This window comes from Diadema setosum, chromosome 1 (assembly GCF_964275005.1).
Source record: "Diadema setosum chromosome 1, eeDiaSeto1, whole genome shotgun sequence".
Lineage (NCBI taxonomy): Eukaryota > Metazoa > Echinodermata > Echinoidea > Diadematoida > Diadematidae > Diadema > Diadema setosum.
Window position 1 is genome coordinate 44,425,569 of NC_092685.1, and position 18,037 is coordinate 44,443,605.

The window sequence follows — 18,037 nt, forward strand, 5'->3', positions numbered from 1 at the left end:
GTCTTATAAGATATTTACAACCTCTTGGGCTATTTACAAAATAATAATCAATTTATAAGTCAGATAAATACTCATCATCAGAGTTTGCTGTAGTAACGTTGTAGACTTGAAGGAAAATATAACCAAACTTCATCCATGATTAGCAGTACAACACGCCAACTCTTGCCTTATTTACATCTCCGACTGTGCAGATTGTTCTGACGTATCTGATCGTAGAAAATAGTCCTTATCTACGTGCAGACCAATCTTTGTACACTATAATACACGATATAAAATATAATGCGATTACGTCAATGCGTTGACACTATTTTGAAGATTTATCACTCACTTCTAGGTGCATAAATTACGAGATGAAAGATCGATAGTATTATTTTTCGCTACAAAAATTATCTAAAGATAAGACAGAGCAGTTAAACCTAGACACAGCCAGTACCGGAGTGTCTTCTCCGGTTGGTTTTATCACACGAGCGGTATCCGTAATTGCTCATTGGCTGTTTTCATATGTAACTCACCGTTACCATGACACTTGAATACTACCAGTGCCAGTTTTCAACACTTCGATGTCTAACCATTATCTAACCGTGATGTGCAAGTCATCAGATCTGTGCGTTTGATTAGATTCATCATAATTATTCGTTACTTTGTACATAACAATAATCACACACCTCCAGTTTCAATTCACTTTAAAGTCCAGTTCTCAAATTTCCATTTTCGACGACCATCAAGATTTGACGCCAAAGACAGCAGTAAGTTCTGTTTAAAACATTGCGTATTCTGTAATATGTATATTATTCTGTTGCGAGTATCAAGATTCACCCACGAGGTCCGAAACGCAAGCCATTGCCGAGAAATGGCGAATATAATATGTCTTCGGCAAAGGCCGTATATTGTGTATTCAGATGTGTCGTTCTTTGTGTGTGTGTGTGTGTGTGTGTGTGTGTGTGTGTGTGTGTATTCAGGTGTCTCGTTCGCTGTCATTATTTTAATTGTTGCAACCTCGACCTTTATCAAATTCTCACAACAGTTGCATTGGTGTGCATCATAGTATTACACTTAGCTTCAAAATGACAAGTACACTCGGAGAGTGCATAACTATGGTCGCAAACCAGTCCAACATTTTGACGGACTATGTCATCCGATTTTGTTCCCCAAAGCACAACGATCCAGAAAGAATGGAAACCCACGAGACCAAAGCTACAAAATTAATTTCCAGAATCTCTTTGGGTTCAAGTTTGGCGATAATTTCTGTGTGAAGACAGAATGTAATACATTTCTTGCCTATGGCGATCCTTCTCCTCTAATCCAACATAATTCACATTATGTCGTTAAGCAAGAGTGGATTTTTCTTTCAGGTCATCATACCACTTTCAGTAGTCTTAAAAAAAAGAATAACTGCAAGAACAAAGCTTGTTGACACTTATGCCCATTGCATACAAGCTCAAGGAGTATTTATCGTCACGTAACCCGACAGTAAATTATTCTTATGATAAGTTCAACAAGCCTGTCGTCAAAATCTATTCAAAAATTGTTCATTGATCATTACTCCATCTCCCGATGAACCTGCGGAACCGGGTGCACGTCACGAGACCGACTCCCACGAGTCATACAACCCAAGAGTCGTAGAGCTCACGAGTCATACAGTCCATGATATATAGAGCTCACGAGTCACACAGCCAATGAGTTCGACACTAAGCTAACAAGGCCCACGAGACAGACACATTAAAGCCCCGTGTTGTATCTGTCGAACTCGTGGACTGTTTTTACCTAGTGTCAAACTCATGAGCTTTATTTGCCTAGTGTCGAAATCATGGGCTGTATGACTCGTGAGTTGTATGACTCATGGATTCTCTTTTCAATGTCAAACTCGTGGGCTGTATGACTCGTGGGTGTCGGTCTTGTGGGATGACCCCGCAGAACCCCGCAGAATCTCCCGTGGAAAAAAAAAATGCATGCTTGTATACGATTACAATTTTATCTTTGGTTCACTCTGTTGTATTGCTATATCTGATAAGAACCATTATATTGTCATGGCCTGATTCGCATTCTTAGGATGATCTGACTGAAAAAAAGATGAAAAAAGAATATGCCTATGAAATATTTCTCAAACAAAAGACAATAATTTTGCAACTTCTCCTTTCAGCTTTACAGTAAATCAATTTAATTTTTATTTGGCATGGCGTACAGTTGTAGCGTACCCGGTAATTCGTTCTGTACGGCTATTGCAGAGTGTTAAAAAAAGGAAAGAAAAAGCACAAAAAGCACACACAATTTCTTATCATATACGATTTGAAACTGACATAATTGTTGTGTCATCTGGGTCTTCTACATTCTGGGGTCTTCTACACGTGTTTTCATAGATTTAAACAACTTGCCAATTATTCTGCAATTAAAATGTGTGCTATGTTATAATGTAAAAAAAAAAGGAAAAGAAAAGAACCAAATGTCTATAGCGAAGTTTATTTGTTCCCTTTTGTTGATACATTGTTCTTCTGCCAAAGCTGTAGAAAACTATAATTTGTTTCTTTGAGTTTTTAGTGGGCAAGAAAAGTGTTTTTAAAGTCATCGAAATAATATCTTATCTTCTTCAGAAAATACCCACACACTATAATTCCACTCCTGACATATAGAAATACATAAATTAATATAAATTAACATAAAGAAATACTAAATTGATCAAGTCTATACAAAAGATAAATGGAACAAAGATTGGGGGAACATCATTTGTAATGGCTGACTGCACAAGTCGCCCGTAATCAATTTTTGATGCGATGACGCCGAAGGCGATGGAATGAATGTTTCTTAAAATTCCGGGTTGGCTCTTGGTCCCGGGCTAGGGGGAGACTCGATCTCCGACAGAGATCCCCCTTCGGCTTGGGCGTCGTGATCGAGGAGATTCAGCGTGCTCTCCACGGGAGGTGGGCCCCTGTGGGAGCCAATCGATGACGGACTCCGACCGCCACTGCTCGACGTCGTCTGCCTCGATCCCGTCGAGGCCGTCGACGTCACACTCGAGCTCCTCTGCTCGCCCAGGCCGCTGCTCTCCGACGACGACGACGTCTCGCCCTGCTCCCTGACCTGCACGACCATGGGAGACTTCTGGGGCGAGCTGAGCGGCACCTCGTTGCAGGAGCCCATCTGGGAGCTGCTCGAGCTGGCCATGCTGGAGGAGTACTGCGACACGTCCGGCGAGAAGATTTTTATGATGTCGGCGATTTGATCGTCCAGTCTCGTCATCTTGACTCCGAGGCTCTCGATCTCCTCCTTGAGCTCGAGCTTGATCTCCATCAGGCTGGCCAGGAGGTGGTGGTCCGTGCTGCTCGTGCTGGCGGAGCTGTTGCCGTCCTTGCTGTCGGCCCGGCCGATCTCATCAAGGCGCTGCTCGCTGCGAAGGATCCCACTGTCCGTGCTCTCAGCCTTTCGTAAAGGAATTTTCTTCAACGGACCCCACTTGGACTCAGTGGCATCTTTAGTACTGTCCTGCCGCCTCACCTGCGCATCAGGCATCTTAACGGACCGCACCCTGCCCACCGCTGACAGCGGCAGAGGCGTCTGGTGCTCTGGTACTCGAGTCAATGCATGCGAGTCACCTTTCTCGACATCGCGCGAATCTCTTGCTTTCCTTGGCGGAGGTTTCTTATCAGGCACGTCGCTAAGCTTTCGAAATTTGTTCAGCATTTTCCTGACCGGGTGGTCCGCCGGAATCGGCGGCTCGTTTTTCCTCTTCTTTGCCTCCTCCATCTCTCGCTTGACGTCGGCCACTTTCCGAAATATGAGCTGTAGTAGGAGATGAAAACAACAGAGACACAGTAAATTGAAAGGTAGACGACAGAAGATGCATTAGAGTAGAAACACTGAATATAATAACTATTATTGAGAAAAACTGTGAATTTTGAACTTTTTGAATACGAACTGATGAGTGAACCAATGCCTATCGACAGCTGAAGTATGAAAGCCTCTTGTTGTCTGTTCTGGTCTGCTTTGAGTCACTTCACTTCTTTCATTGCTTTCTGCTCAACAGGATATCTTAAGGGCTCTTCTACTCTAATCCAGCTAGCTGTAATTGCCATCCAAAATACACATGTCAGTAAATGCCTATCATTTAGATAAGCACCGTCAATTACTATTCAACCATGCCGAGATTTCGACATTGGGCTGATTGACGGCACATGCAACATACACACATATGCAGCCGAAACACGTGATTGAAATGAATTGTTATTATAACATGCATCTGTTGGTTTTTCCAACATGTGCATTTCGCCTCCGAGCAGCGTCAACTCACTCTATGCCGCAGATTATACGTGAGCACCATATTCCTGGCGAACGACGTCGCGAACGACGTGTAGAAGTCGAGCACGTCGAGGAGGTCATCCCGCTTTATGCTGTGGAGATCGCAGTAGGTGAGGGACTTCACGTTTGCTGCTGACTGGCCCAGGTGAGCCTCTTTCCAGAAGGCGTCTCCATACACGTCTCCCTTGCCTGACCAATCAGATCACGTCACAAATCGAGAGGATGAGAAATTATTTATCAGCATTGTCATCGTTATACAACCAAAGCTAAAAGAATTTCACGTAAGCACAAATTATTTTATAGACCTTCAACTTATTTCGATTTGATTTAACTTAAGATGACGCTCATGGCAAGATTACTACATTAAATACATTACTGCTCATTAAACATTAAAAAATTAAGTTAAAAAAATAGAACCTGGGTGTTCTGACGTCCATGTAAAGAATCCCTCTGAGTCGAATTCATTTTTGAGATATCGCAGAAATGTTCATTCCTCGAAAAATAACTTTGATTATACTACAGTATACATAAACTAGATGTGCCACAGGTTCGTCGTTTACATACCAAGTATCGCGACCACCTCGTCATCTTGTATGACCTCGAGTGACCCCGAGACGACAAAGCACAAAGAATCGATGCTCTCTCCGCTGTGAACGAGCAGGTCGCCGGGGGCGCTGTGACTCATGTTGAAATTGATGGCTAGCGCCCTCAGACAGCCTTCGCTGGCCAACCGGAAGGACGGGTGCTCGTTGAACACCCGCCGATTTAAATGCACGCACACATCCGCCTTCATGTCCTTGGGACAGTAACTTAGAACCTGTGAAATTCACAACACAGAAACCAGAGATGTCTCGCAGAGGTCTTCAATATGCGGCCTACAAGCAAAAATTACAAATGGCAACAACAAGATAAACGACGTGGGAGATCAAATACTGGGCTCTCATAATCAACACCATGGACCGACATCGAGACATTGCCATGGATTTACAAATTGACTTGGTTGAGTTTGCACAATCTATGATGTCACCCACTTGTGCGAACTAACGCCATAATGTTCCTATATCAGAAAAAAAGGAAAAGCAGTCAAAGAAGACATGAATAAAATCGATCACGCACGTTCATTTATTACTTTACCCGTGTTGCTACCTCGGCCTCCAGGGCCCATCACACCATCCCCACGTTAGGCCGCATCCCCTCGCGACTTTTCTACACTTTCTGAGCAATACAATCCTTCACTTAGCCAGTTAAGATGAATTTTGCCACGTGCAGTCGTGTCGTATCGTCACGTACAGACAACGTCTACTCGCCTTCAAAAGCCACATTTAACCGTGATAGGATTTCACAACGCCCTCTTCTTTGGTTTACTTTGGAAAGATAACCCAACTTGTTGGAAGTCCGCAACATGTGGTTGAAAAGAATATTCTGGTCTCTTGATAACGGAATCGACTGGCGTCATATGCATAATCGGTCTGTCACGAAGAGGAAAAATTCCGCGAATATGACGCTTCTAGCAAGACAAAGTATTTCACAAATTGAGGGCGTCAAGTTTTCACTTGTTATCGATTTATTGGCAAAAATCAAATCACACAGCAAAATGCGGTTTCATTCTTTCCCCTTTTAAATCTGTTTACGAAAACAATCATGGCCTTTGGTTTCTATCTTTATCAAGACTTAAAGATGTGCACGCGTAATTGTTTGTTGTTGAATTTTTTTACCAAATGACGTTTTGCTCGATGACAGAACGTGATGAAACTTCCAATAAATGTTATGTCAAACCTTTATTGGCTTTTGAGGCCGTTGCACGCGTCATTCCCTTTTTATTTGATAGTGTAGGGCTGTGAGCACGTGGCTAGACAATCACTTGAGATGTAAGTCTAGCTGAAGATTGGACGTTGGTTACTGAAATAAAGTTATGAATAGGCCCACTTCATGACGCAGAAAGTGCTACACCAGGATTTGATGTATACTTTCTACGATACGTGCGATTAAATCGAATGGAGTTTCAGTTCACCTAGGCCTGTATCTAAGAAGTAGAATTCAAGAGCATGTGGGGTAATAGTATATCCTGTGATAACAAACTCTAGAATGGTGCATCACTAAAAGTTAATGCACCATTGTTGCATGTACAATGTATCCATATATAAATAAATTCCAAATTCGTGATTATAATGCCGTTGTGCACTATAACAAGAACAAAGAATGACATCTAATGCCAAATCAGTCATTAAAAATAAAAGTTTTTAATGAATATACGTGTTTTTTGGGGTTTTTTTTTTTGCAACGAGTCAATTTTTAATGACTTGGATTTTTAGTCTGCGTGCTTTGAAACACGATTTATCTAAAAATGGAGTACGCTTTTAACTGACTTCACTGAATAATCCTTACGCTGATGAGTGCAATCGTTAGTTGCCTGATGCAACATCCTTAGAAAAAGAAAACTCTTACATGATTATCATGACATAGTTATTTTCACTTTTGATTAAAACCCCGCCATCTTTCATACTTTTTCCGTGTCAATGCCCTTTGACATCGACCACGTGGATATGACGTAATCGAGGACACGCTCTGTGAGTGGCTTGTTGACGCCGTGTAACTTCATGAACTCCTTCACGTTGTGTAACATGTCGTGATAGCGGGCCGTGTTGGAGGTGAACTGCTGGTAGATGGTGGTCACGTTACCGAAGATGCAGGCATACAGGAGGGCTATATGTGGCAGATTGATGAATGGAAAGATTGAAAAGAAAACAAAAATGTAGAAACAAAGGTTTGAGAAAAAGTTTTAAGAGACTGTAAAGCTCAAACATGTTCGCGTTATTTGTATGTCCGTTATTTAAAACCAGTCAATATGAGCAGTTGATGAGGTACGTGGTCAGTTACGAGTTGACTGTTTTTTATTTGTAGTTTTGGAGTTTGTTTATTTGTTTGTTTTGTTTGTTAATTCATTTTCCATTTAACATTAAAAGATACACAGAAAATTTAAATCATACAAGAATAATCAAAGATTACAAATATGGATGGATCGCCCATTTCAGAACATTATTCGAATGATTCTGTTCTTCCATTGGGTCCAATGCACACAAATATCTAAAATTATAATACATATAACAAAATATATATTCAAACATAGCCATAAATATTTATGTATATTTCATCCCCCTCATAACTAAAAAAAGTCACTGGAGTCGCTGAAGCCGATGGCATAGCACACCACGGTACTCACATTGTCATATCGTCCCGGAATTAAAGGTACTGTGATTTTAAATCACATTTGATGAATATGTAGGTCAGCTGTATCACAAAACATCCTAACATATAAAAATTTTGCTATAATGCCTAAGATATTAGGAGATATGACTATTTTTCTCACTAAACCATAACTGTAGACGGTTTAGTCTAGAGACAATTCTATTATAGCTATTGTTCATATTTTGTATATTTAACAATGATTAACATTGATTAATACTGATTAACGTTTTTCACTGGTTGTTTCTATCTCTAACTCACAATTTAAAACCATTTTGATGCACTATAGCTGGGTTTTTGTTTCATCTGCAAATGGTAAATAATGCCTATATGAATGCGCCTGGATTTGGCAAGTACTCGAAAGGGACGAAAGATCAAGAGCTCCATCAAAACACTCAATGGGGCTTTTATCATCACCTCGTACCCATCCCCCTCGCGTTTCCCCCTACAGATAACAATTAACACATTCTTCCAAACTGCCTCCTTCTTGGGGAGGGGGGAGGGGGAGGGGGTGAGTAATCTCCTAGAGTGTGCTCGCAACGTTTTCGAGCGGTCAAAGCATTCATTTTAACACCATTGTTAATGAAACATGTACAATGCCTATTTATTTTCATAATACTGGTAGGTTATGATGCCCTATCATCAAGAATATATCATGCATGCTTGTTCACCTTCATTACCTAAATGCCTTCTGAAATGTTTCATTGTTTTGAAACACATGATTCTACGTCTTCAAGATGTTGTTGCTTTTGTTTGTTCTTTTAAAGTTTTCTTTTAATATGTTTGATGAAGTCAAGGCATATAAATCTCAAATGAACATGGTCACAGTAAAGGTATGATCGAACTCAAAATGAGTTTTAAATTCGCGTATTTGCATCTTTTCCCTATTTTTTGTGTCTTTGCAATAACAGCCAGTTGTTATGAACGAAGGACCACCTGTATTCTCCGTGTATTATCCTCCCCCTTCTTACCTTTCCCCTAAAAAACAACAACCCAACTACACAAAAACCCAACAGTACAAAAAGTAAACAAGCAACCAACCAAACAACAAAATAACCAATCAGGATCCACGAAACAAGGATACAACTATGCCTAGCACCAAAGTAAAAATAAAGAGAGAGAGGAAAATATGGCTGCATGCGTTGCCGATGCAAGTTTGCCCCATTTTCATATATCAAAACACATTGAAAACTTCCGCACCTTCAGGTGGTGGTTAAATAATCAACGCGTGCTTTGATTGCATTTCCATACTTTGAATAATTCTTCAAACAAACAGCGACACTGAAGTCACACCAGAATATCTGAAAAACAAAACCACCTTCTGCTTTTCCCTAAAAAGTTTTGTGCAGTGTAGGACGTCCTTCCGGACAGAATCCAAGAATTCGCGGCCGGGAGCAGTATAGACTTTTGACCAGAACAATGTGGTCAAGTGCAATTGTAAAGAATAGTGATGCACGTAAACTCAAACGACTCAATAATTATGTTTACGCCGTGATTCTCTTGTGGCAGGAAGGGTTCTTGCTAATACGTCTAACCCGAAGTCGCTGTCAACAGAATTCTGTCTTAATCCACAGTATTTTACTATGAGCAACACACTGTGAAACCAGTCTCTGAATTGTGGATGTGATCTATAGCCACACGCCACTGCAACACAGGAGGCAACATCGCGGAGAGTGTGTACTGTTACTATCAGAGCCCACACGGTGTTCAAGCGAATCTTGTGTGGTCTTTCACACAGTTGTATTTTCAGTGTGTCGGTGTTTACACTGTCATGGATACGCAATGCATTTACAAAGGATGATACACTGTGCTGCTTTGTCTATCTACCACAGATCTCTTTTCACGCTCAAGGTGTCATCTTCTCATTTCTCGCAGAATGATGTCACACTGTGTTGTTGAGCAATGCAGCCAAAGTGGTCCCAAACACAACCTCCTCGTATCACTACCACTGACAACAAACCTAGAAATTGATGATACTCATTATGTCACCAAAAAACACACCCAACACAATAAATAAACAATTTTTCATCAGAGGCATGGTTTCGCAGTTCTACTGGTCGGCTGAAACAGTGATTTCAAGGCAACAGTGTGCCCTTAACATTTCTATTTTTATCAAAATTTGATTACACATTATCATACACAGCTTTATGACTGGCCTTCCCGTACGATTGCTTGCGGATGGCTGGAATTCAATTTGAACTGACGAACTCGATTAATGTTATATCGGTGACAATGGCAATGACCCCCAAAATAAATGAAGAAAATAAACAATAAACAATGCTGCTAATTCTGACAGTTTGATTGTATTACGTCATGTCAGATTTACGAACATAATAGTGAAGAACGTAAGTCATTATTCATAAACGCTTGGGAAATTCCAAAAAGTTAGATTTAAGATATAACAAAAAAGAACCACAACAAAAAAACAAAAACAAAACAAAACAGAGAATTTGAAACAAAACGTTCTGAATATTTGATATTGGTGTTGTTACAAAATCCTGATAACATCCAATAATATTTTTAGTGCTTTATATGCAATCGCATAAAAAAGCACAAGTTTTCCCCTAGTGATTTAAGACTGATAAAATATTACAATGTGCTGAAAGCAAATCCGAAGATGTGCCTGTAAAGAAAAATGTTTCAACCGTATAAGAAAGGTTACATTATATATCGTCTATTATCCAGCTGCTTTTGGATATGTGCGCACAATTAGATTTTCGATGCAGTTAACCAAACTGCGTGCAAAACGTTCCATACAACAGTATGTTGACAGACCTCTTCAGTACTTATCATAAATAAGCATGGGAAATAATCTTATTACCTTTTACCTTCCATTTCTATTATACTAGTCCGTGAAATGAGTGTGCGTATATGATTCGATATTTTTATCGCTGTACACTCTAAATTATTGATTACCCCCAATGTCATAGACAGGCATATCTTGTGCACAAAGGAAAGGATAATAAAACGAGCGCTATTGAGTGAAGGGGGGGGGGAGAACAATGAAAATAGACAGATTGAAAAGAAATAGATTGAAATTGATATTTAGGAATACGGAAAGAGATAGACAGAGAGACCGAGAGCGAAGGAGGGAAAGGAAGAAAGAAAGAAAGAAAGAAAGAAAGAAAACGAAAGAATGCAGTATATAATGAGGGAAGAAGAGAAGACTGGATTAAGCAAACATCTCAATGAGCTATGCATGCACGGCAACATGGGAAAAAGGAGAGAATGTGAAAAATGAGACATAAAGAATAAGTGAGGAGGGAAGAGAAGAGAGAAGCAGACAGAGAGGGAGAGAGAGAGAGAGAGATATGGAGAGAGAGAAGAAGAGAGGGAGAGAGAGGGACGGAGAGAGAGAGAGGGAGAGGGAGGCAGGAGAGTGAATAGTATGGGGAGAGAAAAAGAAATATATTGATTAAACAAACAGCAGAGAGAACGAAATGGAAATATGTGAATAAAAATTACTCCAGAAGGAAGAGAGAAATAGACAAAGATGGATGGAGGGAAAAGGAACAAGATAAAGAGATAGATAGAGGGATAGAGAGAGAGAAGAAAGGATAAAAGAAGAAAAGATAACAGGCTAGGGTTACTTCAATACAGAGCGCCTGTCTCATATAATACCGACTCACGGTGTAGGGTGACACCAACAACACACCGAGGCATCTTATAAATACAGAATGAACACGCAATGGAGAAGGGTGATGAAAATGAACTCCTTAAGTTGTGTTGGTGTTATTTCGCCCACAGGTGCATCGGACGTATTCCCATCTCCGTCGGAATCGGTAATTTAATCACCGTCACGGGAGACGGGCTCGCCGAGTTCTCTTCAGGTCTGGCGGCTGATCTCCCCCGCCCCTCGATCGATGCTCCCGAGTTTGAAATGTGATTTGCTGATTCCTATATATAATACTCATAGCTCAAATTTTGTGTGTATAGAACATGATTTATGGGATATGTGTAACAAAAGCGCGGGCAAACATCCACACTTTGTATCTGCACATTTAAATGACTTCTAACATGTTTCTTCTTACGCTCTCAAGCCCTTTACTATAACTTTGCTCCTAAAGCACTCCTACCCCCTCCCCTTTATCCTGTGAATACTCTTTCGATTAATCACGAACATGATATACTTCAAGCATCACTTGCGCTAGAACACACATTCAAAAGAATGTAAGTCACTGTTCAAGCATATCCTTGTCATTTGAATGCAATCTTGAGTAGAAATGGCAGGATGCTAGTATGACAAACAGACTGCCACTGAAGGCATATAATTCATCAAACTCTTTTTTAATAGTTAAGATTCGACTAAGTCAGAATCAGAATGCATGTCACGAGCAGTGAGTTATGTTTTCCAAAAAAAAAAAATTATAAGCACACGATGTGAACGAGGCGTGGAATAGGAACAGGCTACTCGTCTTAGACATTAATCAACAGTTACAGAAAGTGAGTTCAGAGGAGCTGAACGCAAATCCAATCCATCACCATGCTGAATTTGACAAGAGCAATATCAAGCACAGAGTTGGAGGGGTTTTAAAAAAAAATTCGACACGAGCCAAATAAGATGGCTATGGGAGTTTAATGTATCTCATAATACGAACATAGCAGTGATTTTAGTCGCAAAACACACCATGCAATTAGGTGAAGTGGTAATGTCTTGGCTCCACAACTTTCCCACTTCACTACATTTTCTTGAAAAGAAGTAAATTTAAAAAAAGGAAGACTAGTATCTTTCGCAATCAAATTATTGTATTGTTTTGAAGAGGTGGAAATTATGCTTTATAAAGGGCCTGCTGCATTAGCAACCAGGAATGTTATTTTCTTTTCATAATCAATTTTGCTTATCAGGGAAACGAATAGTAGGGTGACGACACTACCACCTCATTAGATTTGCATAATGTGGTTGCGTTCGATACCACAATTTAGTGAAAACAATATGAAACCTGAAAGTTCCTCGACTTTCTTATTCATGTCTGACTTTGATAGAACTTCCAGGATTCTGCCTATTAATTTTATTTACTCTGCGGATAAAAGTCAACTCGAAGGCAGGATAGCAATACACTTCAAAAGTAAACCAACTTCATGTGAAAAAACGAAAGATACTGCTGCTGGAAAGAACACAGTGTCCCACAGTGTGTTCACAATGTGTTCACATTGTGCGCTATGTGAAAACGCTCGAATTTTTGAGTGTGAAGATGATTTTCACAGTGTGGTGTGGTTTTTCACAGTGTTTTTACATAGTTACGATATGTTTCACACTGTGCATTGATGATTCACAATATGCACACACAGGCTGGAATTTAACAATGTGAAGACATTTCACGCTGTGTTTCACATAATTATGTTTCACACTGTGGGCACTGTGTTTCACATAATGTTTCACGCTGTGCCCTTTCCAGCAGATATATATCATTTTATATGCTAGACAACGAGATGATATCGAAGCAAACTCACATCCGATGACCATCATGCCGATAGTGAAGAGCCTCTCGTAGAGCGTGTTCGACGAGATGTTGCCGAAACCGACGCTCGTCAGGCTGCTCATGGTGTAGTAGAGAGCCGACACGTACTCGTTGCCGATGTCGGGACCGCGCCGTACCGTCCCATTCTCGTAGCTGTGGTACGGCTGGTCCATGTCGTTGCCGAACTTGAGCAACCACGAGTTCGTGTCGTTCTTCCGGAGGCCGTCGAAGCCGATGGCGTACCAGGCGCAGGCCAGCCAGTGTGCGAAGAGCAAGAAGCTCAGCATGAGGAGGATGAGGAAGGCGAGCCCGTACTCGATGTAGTGGTCGAGTTTGCGAACGACTCGGCCGAGGCGGAGCAGTCGAGCTACTTTCAGCGCACTAAATATGCCGCTAATCTTCTTCTATGCAACAAGACAAGAGAGTGGTGGGGAAAGAGACGGACGACTTGAGCATGCTGCACATATAAAACGATGTTGAAAGAAACTTTAAAGTTTAAAAGCCCATACCGTCAATTTTTAGGTCCTCAGGAAAGCAAGTTACTAGCATCACGCGAAAATCGTTAAACAACAAATTAGCGTACTACCAGTACTACTATTACTGATAATGATGATAATAATAAAGGTATAATAATGATAATTGTTATGCTTACAATAATAATTATGATGGTTATGGTAATGACGATAATGATGATCTTAATTACTTAGGGTATCTACAGAGCCAGTAGCACTTCTCTTCCAGTATTACTTTAGCATTGTCAGGTATACTAAGTTAAAAATGAATGAATTAATCAATGCATACATACATACATACATACACACATACATACATACATACATACATACATACATACATACATACATACATACATACATGTATATACATGTAATATAAACCAGGTCATAAGAAACATTGTAGGTAAAATGTTTTATAGGAGAATATCCCCAGCTGGTACGAATAGAATGCGGGATTATACACCACTTATGTTCCCATCATAATAACGAAGGGGGGGGGGGGGGGGTAAACATTAAAAAAAAAAAGATGAAATCACTCATGGAGAAGTCGTTGGACTTACGAAGTGGAAAATATCATGAATGAGTGGTATGAATTGTTTGAGTTTGAATTTAATTCACGTCGTGGCAAGAAGGATATTGAGTATTTTACAAGACGGAGGAAGAGATCCGCTTATGTAATCTTTTGAAAGGCTTGAAAATGTCCGTTCAAACTAAACCACCACCGTATATTATAAGAAGTCGTTCTATGCAGTCAGCCACAATGAACGACGTCGTTAATTCTTCAAAGTCTTCTGGAGTAACTCGAGTAAGCAGGGGAAATTGCCCTTATTAAAGAACTTTTTTTCCTTTTCTTTTTTTGCTGCCGCTGCCACAGAGCTCAAGAGTAGAAGTTTCGCCCACGAAACCACAGCAGCTCCTCAATTCAACGTTGATTTAGATGCATGAGAAATAATTGCATGTATTTTGAAACAAAATTGCTGTCATGGGTAATCGAACTCAACAGACATGTGTTTAGTAAATACGCGGTTAACATGCAGTTTCAAGCCTTCAAATATTGCATGCTATTTCTTCCTACATCATTTCGGCTGGACTGTATAGCAGTTGGTTGGCAGATGTCAAAGTCAACGGTCAATACCCTTCTTCCAAGTTTTGCTCAGTATACCCCTCACCTTAATTAAGATGATAAGAAACATATATTTGAAAATGTAAGTACTGACCCGGCTTTACAATGTATTCGTTGCTTTACAGTGAAGACTACAATATCATGAATGTTTGAGAAATTTCTAGAGTCCTAGATTTTGTTCTTTCCTAAATTTCCTTAAAATACAACGACATACTTCTTATGCCATGTATAAAGTTTTTTTTTTAATATGTTATGTGTTACCTTACATAAGAGTAAAGCAGTATACTGCGCACAACAATCGAAGTTTCTTGTGCATATGGAAGAACCATAATTTTCTTCGCATGTGATCATTGCAGTACTATTGATGATATGCATGCATTATCTTTCAAAAGGATGGAGTGATCTAATCAATGTGTTAATGGTGTTTTGCTGCCCTTGACAATACCATCTTCAGTAGATATTAACTTATCACGACGGGTGCAAACAAAGTATGTGCCGGGTCTGAGAACATGACATAAACCTAAGACTGCGTGCTAATCATATGTCAATAGCGCTTCAAGAATATAATATGTTTAACTTCGATCTCATCGACACAAGACCGCATCTATCTCCAACGAACCTCCATGTAACGTTTGATTTAAGGTCAATATTAAAGCAAGTACTATTGTCTTTGATAGAAAGTTCCTGTCAATGTACCACGAACAGGGCACTCGCTTTTTTAAAATTCTTTTTGAAATTCTATTAAAGCCACTTTGCAGGGGAACACAAATGAATGTTCATCCGGCTACACAATGATAGTCACGGACTAGCAGCGAAATGTCAACCGGTTCGCCCTAGGAGTAGCTCGCATTTACTGAAATTTGCACCAGCCCACTCCCACTCTCGTTATAGACTCTGGCGTACATACTGAAATAAGTCATGAATAGATGAAATGCTTGGAGTTTGCATGCTCGTGTGAAGGATGTTTTCTTTTTCCCATAATGCATTAAGATGTGCCGGTGTTTGCCGAAACGGGTAAACACAGAGAAGTGAGACGGTTTTTTGTTGAGTTATGATTTTGAGAATGATTCCTTTTGGAGTGCTGGCGTCGAGTAATAGCGACGAGAAAGGAACCGACCTTCGCATTTTGTTTTCGTCAATATCAACCGATGTCATGAGCAGACGTTGGGCTTTGTCGCTGCGATGGTGTTACTATGGCAACCGGTCATCGACGGGGGAGATGTGGCAGACCTTGATTGCTGCTAAGAATTCTTTAAGAATGGAATGCTATCTCAGGCTAACATTGACGCTTTGGGGGAGAGAAAATCTCCAAGCAAAACGTATTTTCAGCATTCTTTTTTGTTTGTTTCAGTTTTCTTTTTTCATGTGTGTGATTATTTTACAGGCAACTTCACGAAAAAAAAAAAGAGAAAAACATACAGTCGTCAGCGTTCTTATATGTCTACGTGCGAGCAAGTTTATTATTCAAGGTAGAAGAACATTCATTCTGCCGTACGCAGCATTCTAACTGCATGGTTTCATACAACTGTAAGAAGTCACCTGTATGGATCAATATTCAGATGAGAACCAAAACGTCAAACATTGCAATGTTTACCACCTCCTGTACACAGAAGACGCGAATTGACATTGTGTGTAATTGGGTTAGAGACAGTGCACTGAGCTATTCATGGCAAGAGAACCAAACGATGTATTCAAAAGCAGAAATAATACAGTGCTCTAAAAACGAATGTCTGTAGTCAGCCCTTCATTGTGGTCGTTAATGTTCTTGCAACAGGACGATATGCAGTGAAACTAAGCCTATACACCGCGATGGTTGGTATATGAATATTTATGATATATAGATACACACGCAAATGAGTGTGTACGTTTTCGTGGAGTGTGCATTTGTGTTGTAAGCTAGTGTCGGTGTTTATGCAAAGAATAAGCAGAAACTAGGTAGAAAATGAGGTATAATATATCGTTTGTATACAGCTTGTTTTTCAGGAGAGCGTTGTAGTGAAGGTCCTCTAACCCACTGCTATGATTGAAAGAAGAGGGATATTCTCGGAGCGATTCCCGCTTGCACACCAGGAATCGTGATGGTACAGAAGGGATTTGAAATGTATAATCAATGTTTGCTCCTGGAGAGGGAGATGGTAAAAATGGTCCCATTAATCCTCTGTGACTGATTGGCTCCGGTGGTGGCGCCTTATTTTGGAAAATGGAAGAGGTGCAAAGCGCGACGCCAACGGCGGTTTGAGGATAGACGTGTCGCTGTTTACTCGGTAGAATTATTCATCGCGATTCCCAGGAACATTTTGTTCCCTTCAATTTTTGTTTGGTTTTGCTTGGTGTTTTTTTTTTTTCTCCGACGGAAGTAAAGACATCCGTCAAGAATGCAATTAGAGAGTCGCAGTGAGGCGCTCTATACTTGAAGGTCGTGTTGGAATTCCAGCAGGCATTGATTCTCTTTGTAGGTTTCAACCATTAAAATGTTTTAAGACAGCACTGCTTTGACAATCTCAAACTAAGGCATTTTCGATCACCAGCAAAGGAAATAACGTTTGGCACCTCATCAGTTTTACTTTTAAGAAAGTATGGGGAACATGTTTTCTATACGTCATCACTGAATATCGTACTAGAGTGGCTCGTAGTATTATGTATTTAAAGGGAGCGAAGAAGCCTTTAAGAATACCATTAAGTATACCTTTCTACATTTCTCTACCGGTACGCATACAGGTGCGTTCTTTCAGGCCAATTAAAGCAAAAGAAGACAAGTGGATGCCTAGAGTTTCTAGACAAGAGAAACTTTTGCAACTTTTACTAGCAGTGTCCCATATTGGTTAGATAATTATGATAAAATGACAAATTACACAGCCCAATCTCAATTTCCAAGCGTGGCACACGTACAGTACCAAATTTGCATATTAGAACTTTACTACAGTTAAAAAAAAAATGATGTTTGATGCGTGGCTCTAACTTGGAGAAACGTTACAATACACCAAAAACGACAAACGGTATCTTTACATGCATATTTGGCCTAAGTATAGATTATATATCTCATTCACTAGAACACTAAAAGGTGATGCTTTTCCTTTTTTACCTTCCTTTTTGTTTCCTTTTGTACAAAGATTGCCAATCCATACAGCCGCATTGTTCCATAGCGCATGGTGCACAACGAGACAATAGCATGAAAATATATAGCAATGGCTGTCCTGAGTGATCCACCAATTGGGATGTACCATTTTTGCGGATCGGGAAGTAAGGCAATGTGAGAAGGACTGCAGATAGACAACAGAAAGGAATGCGACTGGCACGGAAGTTCGAGAGTAACTGTGATGTGTATGCGGATTTTTAATTTTTTTTTAAAAAACTTGTTGCTGTTGTTTTTTTTTTTTTTCATTCGCGGCGGAGAACAAAAGAGGATG

General features: G+C 40.1%; 1 protein-coding gene across 1 annotated transcript in view; it reads right to left on the reverse strand.

The window, feature by feature from the left end:
• Positions 1 to 2,799: 2,799 nt before the first annotated feature.
• LOC140231025 (voltage-gated delayed rectifier potassium channel KCNH1-like) overlaps positions 2,800 to 18,037 on the reverse strand; it is a 151,089-nt gene continuing 135,851 nt past the window's right edge. The window contains exons 7-11 of the mRNA XM_072311181.1: positions 12,985 to 13,396; positions 6,794 to 6,993; positions 4,855 to 5,107; positions 4,283 to 4,479; positions 2,800 to 3,774 (exon numbers count right to left, since the gene is read on the reverse strand). Coding sequence (XP_072167282.1) covers positions 2,800 to 3,774; positions 4,283 to 4,479; positions 4,855 to 5,107; positions 6,794 to 6,993; positions 12,985 to 13,396 — 2,037 coding nt within the window. The remainder of the gene's footprint in view (positions 3,775 to 4,282; positions 4,480 to 4,854; positions 5,108 to 6,793; positions 6,994 to 12,984; positions 13,397 to 18,037) is intronic.